The 12,112-nt window shown below is 38.4% G+C and overlaps 1 protein-coding gene across 3 annotated transcripts in view; it reads left to right on the forward strand.

Annotated features, from left to right (window-relative positions):
* The first annotated feature begins 3,877 nt into the window (after window positions 1-3,877).
* Lama2 (laminin subunit alpha 2) overlaps window positions 3,878-12,112 on the forward strand; it is a 597,153-nt gene continuing 588,918 nt past the window's right edge. For all 3 annotated transcript variants that reach the window (XM_085689751.2, XM_085689745.2, XM_085689747.2), the window contains exon 1: window positions 3,878-4,063. In XM_085689751.2, coding sequence (XP_085545877.2) covers window positions 3,955-4,063 — 109 coding nt within the window. In that variant the 5' untranslated portion in view covers window positions 3,878-3,954. The remainder of the gene's footprint in view (window positions 4,064-12,112) is intronic.

A 12,112-nucleotide genomic window follows, 5' to 3' on the forward strand; every position in this document is an offset into this window, starting at 1 on the left:
GGGAGGTGGGGGAGGATTTGGCAGAATTTGGGGGGAAAGAAAAGAATATGAGCAAAATATATTGTAAGAAATTCTCTAAGAATAAATAAAAAAATTATTTTTAAAAGATAAGTAGCTATTATGGTACTTCTTGCCCATTGAATTTGACAGCAAAAACAAAATAGATGAAGTCCTTAATAGTTACAAATCACCAAAACTTGTATAAAAATTGAATTACATTATATGTACTTAAAATGATGAATTTAGATATTGTAATCAAGAAAATTATGGGCACATATGACTTCAGTGGTGAGCTCTATCAGTCATTTAGGGGGGAAATTGTAATAATCCTCTATGAACTGCTTCAGGAAGGACCACATTCCAGGTAACTAAATAAGGCCAATATTACCAATTTCTCATAAGAAAAAGTTCACAAAAATTTACTATAGGGTGCTATGTCCCATGGGTACATGGGCAAAATATGTTAAAGTCACAGATTAATTATTATTTTACTGGTATGTAAACTTTGGTAATATTGGTATGCAAATGAGTACACAAATTAAACATATACTATGTTATGAATTTGGAGACATTGAAACCATTGCTCACTTAAATTGTTCATATATAGCTTTCTATGTGTGTGTGTGTGCGCGCACACAAGTGTGTTCAGTTTGTGTGTGTGCATGCATGTGTCTGCATGTGTGTGTGTGCAAGCTAAGACCACAAAATGAATTATACATTTAAAAAATTCAGCATTCTTCATTATCAAACATAAACAAAGCATACATTAGTAGATCTAAATCAGAAACCTATAAAGAGACAACACATAGTGGGTACTTGGACTTTATACATGAGTCATTTGATTTAATATTAAAAATAACTACAAAATTCATAATGTAAACCAAAGACAAAAACAAACAAATTGTGTTAATATATGTGCACAAGTGTTTATTTTATTGATTTTTTTTGTGAAAATTTAATACTCTTTTCTCACAAAAGTCTCATTCAAAGAAGGAAACTTCCTGTTTCAGTGAGTGCCTGTTGAAAACCTCTAGCTATTATCATACGATGAGTACCAATGGATGGATGACAGCTTTCCATTCTGATCAGAAACAAGGCAGAAACATCAGCTCTCAATATTTGCATTCCACCCGGGACCATTGCCAGCACCACATGGTCAGGAAATACATAAAAGAGATACAGAGCAAACACACGATAGTAAAATTGCCTATTTGTATCTAGTATAATTCTGTAAATTATGATTCGATTCATTTGCCCAAATGAGTAGCATTAGTATTCGTATAGACGTTTGAACACTAAACCACTTTAAATGATAAACTTTCATTAACCCACGAAACATTTAGAATCAAAGTTTTGAAAGTATATTCAAGACACATGTACTTGAAAATTTCAAAACACGACTTAGGATGTTAAAAAGGTAAATTTCTGAGTCGCAGTTTGTTTCTGGAATGGAAGTTGCAGTATTGTTCAGACATTGGGTTCCCCCATGTTAGTTTGTAGACTCAACCTACTTGCAGACAAAGTCCCTATTATCTCTTTTATAGCAGTAGAAATCGTTGCATTAGTGCTGTGCACTTTATAGAATCAAACATACTCTCATGATCCAACCTGGTAATTGTGATCCTGAGTCCCAAAGATCGGAAAAGTTATGTACATGCAAATACCTGTGAATAGATGTTCATAACAGATGTTAAGACTCGTCCAAGCTTGGAAGTAAGAAGGAGGCTTAAAAGAATCAGTGACTGCCAGAGACTGGGGCTGAAAGATGAGAAGGAAGATGAGTTGGCAAAGTAGGGAGTAATTTTAGAGTAATGAAATGACCCAACATAGCATATTGTCCAAATCCACAATCATGTGTGGTAGCAACCTAATATGTATGTGCTGTGCAATCTGAGTGATGAATGAGAACCTGGGTCCATCAGTTGTAACAAGGTCACCTTGATGAGGAAGTTGGAAATAGAGGACACACACACGCACACGCACACGCACATGCACATGTACACAGACTCCTTTTAACTTTTGATTAATTTCTATATGAACCTAAAACATAAAGTAAAAAGTCCAGCTTTATCAATAAAAACATTTTTATGCATGCAGTTTACACAAAACTGCAAAAGTCCTAGAATAGCAAAGTGTTTTGCTTTGTGAAACTAGTATAGGATTTATATTGCCTAACTTTGAAGATTGTTCTAAAGCTGTAGTTGAAAGCTATGACAGAGTTAAAGATATATATGCATATATTCCACACAGTGAGCTAATTTGGGGTGGGGCAAAGAGACCAAAGTCTTCAGGTGAGGAAATAATGCCATTCCTATCAAATGTTGCCTCTATGAGTGTGTGTGGGGGGGAGAAGGACACAGAGAGAGAGAGAACCCTTACATAAACTTTTTTTTTTTTTGTCCACAGACTGCACTGCAATATATTTGAAAGAAACTACAGATCTAAAAGTAGAAGCTTAGGCATGCCTCTAGAAGCGTTCCTGATGAAGGAAGAATCTTGGTGTTGATTCTCATCAATCCCTTAGGAGAGTTACTCCCTATTCTACTGAAAGCAAATTCATTGAAAATACTGTAATTTCTATGTAGCATCTTTAAAATGCATACATATTAACTATAAACTAAAAAGGAAAATAATCCACATGCATACCTGTATTACTGCAATATGGAAACTTATGCATAAACTTCCTTAGTATGCAAAGCAGAACATACTAACACAAAGACTCCCATATCATATAGAGTTGCAAACAGTCATTTCCAAGTCATTTCCAAGAGTCACGGATATTAGTGAAGTAGAAATCCACAAAACATTGTCTCAGTTGGCTGAATTGTTGAATCTTATAAAATTAGTAAATGCAAATTTTTATTTTCAAACTGCATTCATATTTCTAATATAAAACAACGCTTTTTTTTGAAAATACCTGCAGGATTCGCCCATGTCTTTAATCCCAATCCTTGACAGGCAAATACAAGCACATCTCTTAATTCCAGCCCATAGTGGGATCCTATTTCAAATACACACACACAGAAAGGGGAGGGAGGAGAGGGAGAGGGAGGAGGAGAGGGAGAGAAGAGAGAGGGGCACATTCACGAGATCAAGAGGAGGGCATCCTGATCCCATGGTACACTGATGCAAAGAATATCCTTCTAAAACCTATTAAGTTGCTATTTGAGGTCTTACGGAGAGCCATTGGTCTTGACCTTATCATTAAAAACCTGGTATGGAGAGGCCATCTGAACCCAGTGACATAAGAACAAAATGCTGTTCTCTTGAGTTAAAGGGAAGAAGTCGCCATGATGAAAAAAGAGAAATCATCGCAGACACTTCATCCCTTTTTAATAACATCCCCCGAGTACAGGGACACCTTCCAATCAGTGGAGTGATGAGAAACATTTCAGTAGAACTGAGACAGCTTTTGTTGGCCACCCCCTGCTGCAGCCTTGACAGTCACCTCCCAAGAGGGGCTTCCCTACAGGCAACCTCAATTTCCTATCTCCTTAGCACCCTAGCCTTGGGACAGTCCAGGGTCACCTCGACCCGGGGCAGCTGCACACAGTTTTGCCAGGACTTTGTGAATAGCAAAAGTTTCTAACTGTATGGCTTTCTGGGAGATAATGTTTTCCATCTGGAGGGATTTCGCAGACCCTAGAGTGGCTTGGTGTCAATTACTTTCTTAATGCTAAAGAAGTTTGCATGAGTCGCGATAAGGCGTGATTTCCCCGACCAAAAAAACACTCAGAGGAAATGTCCTTTCAACCAAGGACCCTTTAAAGGCCCAGGCCTGGAAAGGGGTGGGGACTGTCCTTTCTCCCCCACCCTTGGGCGGTGGCGGGGCAGAGCTGGGGAGGGCTGTCTCCTCCCCCTCCCCCTTTACCCCCACAGCTGCTCACTCCAGCCTGGGCGGACGGGAGGCAGCAACTTCGCGAGCTCCCGAGGAGTAGATCTGCTCCGGCCACGATGCCAGCGGCGGCCGGGGTCCTCCTGCTCCTGCTCTGGGGGACACTCGAAGTCTCCCAGGCACAGCGATCACAGCAGAGGCGACAGTCCGCAGTGCATCAACAGAGAGGTACCGTTCAGGGCGTCCTTTCCTGGGACTGCTGCTCCTAACTGACTTGAGCTGGCGATAGGCGGCTGGCTGGGGACCACTTTTTTGTTTTACTTTAGGGCGTATGCTTTGCTTCTAGCAAGGGACGGGAACTTCTGCAAATTCAGGGTCAGATTCCCTGAGTGGGAGGTGCAGGGAAATTACCTCCAGCAGAAGGGACACCAAGCGCTTTTTGCTATTTTTCGCGCTCTAAGTCCTGGAAACTGGTATATGGAAAACTTTTCTAAAGTCCTAGGGCAGGCTTTTTCCAATTGAGAGAAAACGTTTCATCAAATTGGATTCCATTCCTGCAGAGAAAGGCTTCCCTGACCTGTAGTTTATCTTAGACCTTTGAGTTAAGTACTTTTTTTAACTTTAGGATCATGTTTGCAGTTATTTCTATAAGTAGTTTAGTATATGAGTAACACATTCATTCTCACAGTAGGAAAACCTCCTCTCGCTTAAAATATGGACTAGACCTCTGTGTGTTTGAAGACTCAGGGGATCAGAGACCGGTCAGAGGCTTTGTGAAGCAACTGCATTCATTGCAACTAAATCACTCTTTCCAGCACATCTTAATGTTCTTGTGCACATCTTTCTGTAAAGCTTGGGAGTCTGAAGAGTTATCAGAATTTTTACAAGATGCTTACACACAGCACCGACAAACATAGTTTGTAACAAAACATTGATCCAGGACACATTTCCCAGAGCTGACAAACATGAATCAAGGTAAAAAGCATTTTTGAAACAAGTGAACTTTATTTCAAAGTAAAATCTACAGGAAAAAAGCTTTGAAAAGTTGGAGGACGGCGAATCTGTTCGAGTTTTCAAATACAACTTTCTGTTTATCAATTAGTGGTGATCAAGCCATGCCTGGTAGTTCTCGTGTTCTTGTTCTCAGCAGTTTCCACGCTGCTGCTTAAGAAGGTATGAACAGATACCCTAAGATAATCACTGGAGCCTCTGATTATAGTTCCGAGAATAAAAATGACTTCCAGTTTCTCTAGATAACTTCCTTCTATTTTGGCAGAGGTGAAATGAGGTCAATGTGGTATAAATAATAGAATTACTTGAGACTGTGCTTTGGGGAAAGCATGGTTGGCTGCTGGTTTGAAAATGCTACATTTAATTTTTTTCCTTTCTTCAACTGTGATTAGCAACAGGTGGGGTACTTCAATACTATTGGGCCTTATTGGAGATGGGCCGGGTCTGTGAACTCTCCTCCACTTAGAATAAGGCAGAGCTTCAACAGTGTAGTCAGCAGCCGAGTTCCTGGGAATTTTCTCTGCACACACATATATGTATTCTCTCCCCTGCTTTCTTCTTACATCTTTTTATTTATTTTCTTGTGGCGGGGTGCGCACACAACGGTGGCATATGTGTGGTAGTGGTCAGAGCTCAGTTTGGAGAGGTCAGAACTTTCACCATCCAGATTCTGGGTATAAAATTTATATCATCAGGCTTAGGCAAGTGCCCTTACCCAAGGATCCATCCTTCTGGCTTTGCTGATGTCTTTGGTATAGTCGTTTGTTATAGTTATTGCTATATATTTGGAGATTGGCTGCAGGATAAGTGATTTAAATTTGCTAAATAAAAGTATATTTAAAATATATTTTATGATGTCTCAAATTAGTGTACGTGCCTTATAATTTAATATACTTATGAAGAAATCGTATAACAATTATAAGATCTGTTTTCATAGTCAGTTATCTTTATCGCCATAGGACTAATTTAAAATACAAGGCGTGGAATAGTAGCATCCAAAGTTCTCATAACAGATGAGAGTATTGCCATTTTCAGAAACTAAACTTATAGCCAGTATTGTTTAAGCTCACATTTCCTTTCCAGGGGGTCACGGTCTCTTTCCTTTCCTTTTATAAGGCTGGTTTCCTTTTGATATTGCCTATCAGTAAGGTCACTGAATATGGTTGGACAAAAAGTGTGTTCTTGGCTACCATCAACTTTTCTGATTTTAATTATATGTTCCAGCAATGACCTTCATGTCCTGGCACTAACTGTGAAGGATTTCTGTTTTCTGTTATAGACCAGTACTGGCTTATTAAGTATGTTGACATGCAGTGTATTTAGACTTTGTAACACAGTGATTCTCTACCTGTGAGTCTCGACATCTTTGGGAAGTCGAAATACCCTTTCACAGGGGTTGTATAACAGATATCTTGCATATCAGATATTACATTATGATTCATAACTGTAGCAAAATTGCAGTTATGAAATAGCAATAAGAGTAATTTTCTGGTTGTGGATTATTACACCCTTGAGGAACTATATTAAAGTGTCACGGCATTAGGAAGGTTGGAAACCACTGCCATAGCTAAATTAGAACCCTAACCAGGTTTGATTTATTTGCCTCTCCTTTTTATTGAAAACATTGCAACTTTCTATAGAATACTTAATAATGGTGTGGATGTCAGTGATTTGATAAGGTTGATTTTATAAAGAAAAGAATTCACTATCCTGTTAATATAAAAAATAGAGTGATTGAAGCAAAGTGAATCTACCTTTCACAGCAATAAATAAAATGCTCTCTGATATTCAGGTGATTAATATACAGAAGTGGAAGGATAACAGTATGGATTCTTCAACTCAGGGATAAATAGTTTCCCAGGAATATTGGACAGTGAGTGAAATCAATCTCATCATATGACAGTTCTCTTATGCTCCCTGTATAGATGAAAAACATACAATTTAAGTTGTCAGAACTTCAGTCAGTCTGAAGTCAGTCTGTTGGTCTAAATTTGGTTCATGGTAAAAACAGGTCCAGACATTTCAGAGATCACCACACCTGGATCATGGAGCCTGCAGGAAATCAGTGTATTATTCATATCCAGATGTTAAATGATTCATTCTCTTCTGGAAATGTACTGTGCCCTTATAAATGCGCAGGAGTGAGGATGACAATACCGTTGTGAATTGCAGCAGTTTTAGAGTGAATATATAGTTTGGACTGTGGCAGAAAGGACAGCATTCGTCTACATCCACATAGAAACACAAATTAGCACAGTTGAGTACATGACTGATAAACTCACAGGCAGTGGGGCAGTGGTTAAGGATTTGGAAAGATGTTCATGGGAGACACAGTCCATGAGAAGAGATTTTATTGAAGAAGGGAAAGGAAAGGGAATATAAGACATGTTCAGACCTGAAAAGGATTGAGAGGGTCTTTCTGAATTTGGTCCTTAGATGAATGTGAGAAGTAGGAAGGGTCTACTCCAACACAAAGAGGAATCCAGCTCCGTTTGCCTTGCTACCCCTACCACTCATTCCAAACACTTGGGCAATAACGAGGAGCTCCTTGTCTCTGAAATGTCCACCTGATGATAAAATGCACAGCTGGCCAGGTGTCCCTGAGGAGGAGATGCTATGCAGAAAGGAAGTTGCAACATGTGATGTTTTCAGTTCCAAGATTCTGGAATTATAATTCGTTGGTTTTGGAGTGACTATGTGTCTCTCAATCTTTGGATTCTCAAAAATGTCAACAAAATGTTACATGTGTTTAAATGTGTATTTAGATGCCTTCTGAAATTTAAAATAAAAACATGTTTTAGACAAACCTTGCTCATTGCTGGCAAAAATACTTAAACTATTGGTAAGGCAATTTCCCCATTACTGACAATCACATGATTTTAAAACACTGTGTGTTATAAAATGTGAGAATAGTTTATTAATGACCATAAAGATATTGTTATGGGATTTATTGTGGTTATAAACCTAAATTTATTTTTAACCTTTGTTTTGCCATTTTTATGACTTGATAGGTTATTTATTGTTTATTGGCATACAGTTTTGTAAAAATTCTTCAGAAAAGATAAAACTGAGAATAAGAATATGTTTAAAGTTGACTATGATTTATAGAGCAGAGAAAATAAAGTTGATATAAACACTTCCAATTTCCCATATAAGTGTATGAAGATTTCAGTGTAGAGCCTTGAAGTCATTTTCATCCAGGGTACCATGCAAATTACTGAATTACATCTATATAAAGGACGTTGATCATTAAGAAGCAAAAATTGGGCATTCTTTGCCCATTCTCCTTTAGCTCACTCTTTGACACCTTTAACTATGGTCATTGTAAAGCCCAACTAGGTAACCCAAGGGCTCTAGCCAAGAATGATGGCTGCTGGAAAAAATAATCTTTTATGGGATGGATTAGGTCGAGGAAGATTTCCAAATGGGAGACTGGGGGATGACTCTGAGTGAAGTGTTTGTAGTATGGCATGAGGATAGAGAAATGAGGATCCTAGGAGTTCTCTGCTGAGCCAATGTAGCTGGATTGAAGAACTCCAGGTTTACTGGGGGATCTTCCCTCAGAAGTAAGACAGAGAACAATGAAGGAAGACACTGACGTTGATCTGTGGCTCCCACATTAGCACACACACACATAACTACACATTCATGTAGATGGAATACAAATCCACACATACACTCCGAATTCTCCCAGATAATTTCTATTATACTACTATAGTTGTGAATAAGAACGTCTGCTTGATGGTACCTTTCCCAGCTCATAGACCTCACCTTTATTCATTTAAAGCAAAGCATTGCTGTTACTCATCCCTTCACACATCTAGAAAATACTGAATGTTTGACAATATGAATATGTTGAACCTCTAAGATTGAAGCACTACTTCTTTTGGTCCAAATAGATATAATGGAGTTATTAATAGGTAATCTTCATAATGTATTTCATACCTTTCTTCATGACAAATGTTAGAATTAGAGGGCCACACATCCGTCCACAATTGAAGTAGAATATTTAGTGAGACCAGGGGATGGCAACAACATTAACCTGGACTATAGACTGCAAAATCAGTGGTGTGGCTGACTGTTTAAATTATAGAATACAGAGGATTCAAGTTGTGCTTAATTCATGTCAGCATGGTTCTTCAGTAGGATTCAACTTTGATGGTGAACAGGGTTAGAAATATTCCCAATTAGAGAGTGATTGCAATACCAATAATCAGTAATAATAGTAATAAATTAATAACAATTGTTGATTATTATTACCAACTGTCAAGTTTGTGGGTCTTAATTTAGCAGTTTATAAAAGATGGAATTGACTATTTCATCTTGTATCTTTTTATAGAAATCCATGTTTGATGAATTAAAAAAAATACAAGATGGAAGTTAGAAAAAAACTGATTAATGCAAGATTCATGTCAAGGTTTGTGTATGCAAATCAAACAGACAGACATAAGATTGACACAAATCCCTAATCCCTTTCCTAATGGAGGTTACATTTAATTGGGATAACCATGGGGTGACAGGAATATGATCAATATATAATGAAATAACACAGTCATACATAAAACAGAATATGGTCGATAATAAACACCCGGACAAGCCTATAGAAGAGAGATGGGGCCTCAGGAGAGCAGGAAAATTGACTACTATTGTAAATGGACTGGGAAATGTTCACCTCATGAGGAAGGCCGATTGGAACAAATGCTTGTCCGTAGAGCAGAATGTCATTGCAGGTAACAGGTGGAAGAGGAATCCCCAATCAAGAAGCAGAATTGACTGGGACCAAGAAGAGGGTTCAGAAAAGTAACATGACTTAGATAGCACAGCTTGAACCACCGTAAAACTTTTGCTATGTAGTCTAAGTGATACGGAAGGAGTTCAGATTTTGATCAGAGTTAATCAATGACAGAAATCATATCTAAATCTTTTTAATTGTCTTATTGAATTATAAATTTTTCTCTGCTCATCTGCCTTCCTCTCCCCCTCTTCTATCCTCTACCATGATTCCCATGTTCCCAATTTACTCAGGAGATCTTGTCTTTTTCTACTTCCAATGTACATTACATCCATGTATGTCTCTCTTAGGGTCCTCTTCGTTCTCTAAGTTCTCTTGGATTGTGAATTGTAGGCTGTATTTTCTTTGCATTATGTTTAAAAGCCACATATGTGTGAATACATATTACATTTGTGCTTCTGGTTCTGGGTCACCTCACTCAATATGATATTTTCTAGATCCATCCATTTGCCTGCAACTTTCAAGATGTCATTATTTTTCTCACTGTGTAGTACTTCATTGTGTAAATGTACCACATTTTTCTTATCCATTCTTTGGTTGGGGGCATTTAGGTTGTTTCCAGGTTCTGGTTAGTACACATAATGCTGCTATGAACATAGCTGACCATATGTCCTTGTGGTATCATTGAGCATTTTTTGGGTATATATCCAGAAGTGGTATTGCTGGGTCTTGAAGTATGTTGTTTCCTAATTTTCTGAGAAATCACCATACTAATATCAAAGCGGCTGTACCAGTTTTCACTCCCACTAGCAATGGAGGAATGTTTCCCACATCCTCTCCAGCGTAAGTTGTCATCAGTGTTTTTGATCTTGGTCCTTCTTACAGGTATAAGATGGAATCTCAGAGCTGTTTTGATTTGCATTCTTTGATGACTAAGGATGTTGAACATTTCCTTAAGTGTATTTCAGCCATTTTAGATTCCTTTGTTGAGAGTTCTCTGTTTAGGTTTGTACTCCATTTTTTATTGGGTTATTTGTTCTTTTGATGACAAGTTTCTTGAGTTCTTTGTATATTTTGGAGATCATCCCTCTGTTCGAAGTTGGGTTGGTGAAGATCTTTTCCCATTCTGTAGGCTGCTGCTTTGTCTTGTTGACTGTTTTCTTTGCTTTACTGAAGCTTCTCAGTTTCAGGAGGTCCCATTTATTAATTATTTCTCTCAGTTTATGTGCTACTGGGGTTGTATTTAGAAAGTAGTCTCCTGTTCCAATGTATTCAAGTATGCTTCCCACTTTCTCTTCTATCAAGTTCAGTGTGTTTGGTTTTATATTGAGGTCTTTGATCCATTTGGACTTGAGTTTTGTACATGGTGATAGATATGGATCTATTTTCATTCTTCTACATGTTGACATGCAGTTATGCCAGCACCATTTGTTGAATGTGCTTTCTTTTTTACATTTTCTATTTTTTTTTCTTTTTTTGTCAAAAATCAAGCATTTGTAGGTGTGTGGGTTGATATCTGAGTCTTTGATTCAGTTCTATTGGTCCTCCTGTTTGTTTATGCTAATACCAGGCTGTTTTCAGTACTGTAGGTCTATAGTGGAGTTTGAAGTCAGGGATTGTAATGCCTCTAGAAGTTCCTTTATTGCTTGTTTTCTGTTTGTTTGTTTTTTGAGACAGGGTTTCTCTCTACCTTTGGAGCCTGTCCTGGAACTAGCTCTTGTAGACCAAGTTGGACTCGAACTCACAGAGATCCGCCTGCCTCTGCTTCCCCCACCCCCTCAAGTTCCAGTGCTGGGATTAAAGACATGCACCACCACTGCCCAGTTTCAGAAGTTTCTTAATTGTACAGGATTGTTTTGCTGGGCAGTGGTGGTGCATGCTTTTAATTCCAACACTTGATAAGCAGAGGCAGGCAGAACTCTGTGAGTTCTAGTCCATGCTGGTCTACCAGATCGAGTTTCAGGGCAGGCTCCAAAGCTTCAGTGAACCCGCTCCTGGAAAAAACAACAAACAATCAATAACAAAACAAAGCAAAAACAAAACAAACAAACAACTGGGCTGGAGAGATGGCTCATGTTAAAGGCTAGGCTTCCAACCAAAAACATACCTAAACTTTTCCTCATGTAGACAGAGATCACTGGGACTAGACCCAATGTCCAAGAATATGATTATTTTCTGTTCTTCTCTTCTCCCCGATATCCTGTGCACAGAGGATATTAAATGAGTCCATGTTGTAGAACACTCTGCCTCAAATTGCTTCTCTCTGTAGAACTCAGATATCTGATCTGACGTGTCATCCTTTGTCATCATCATCATCAATACTGTCCCACAATTCAGAGCGTGTCAGTGCCTGCCTCTACAGATGGGAGGGCCATCTACAGCTCTCTTTAGATTCTGCCAATGTACTCAGAATTACACTGTGGACTGCTAAGGAGAAATTTCACTTGCATACACTTTGAAACAAAAGTAAGGTGTTTTCAGTCCCACCTAGATTCATCCGTTCTTTGGAGTTGCCTTTGTTATTATCCATTTCA

This window comes from Myodes glareolus, chromosome 1 (genome assembly GCF_982192425.1).
Source record: "Myodes glareolus chromosome 1, mMyoGla1.1, whole genome shotgun sequence".
NCBI lineage: Eukaryota > Metazoa > Chordata > Mammalia > Rodentia > Cricetidae > Myodes > Myodes glareolus.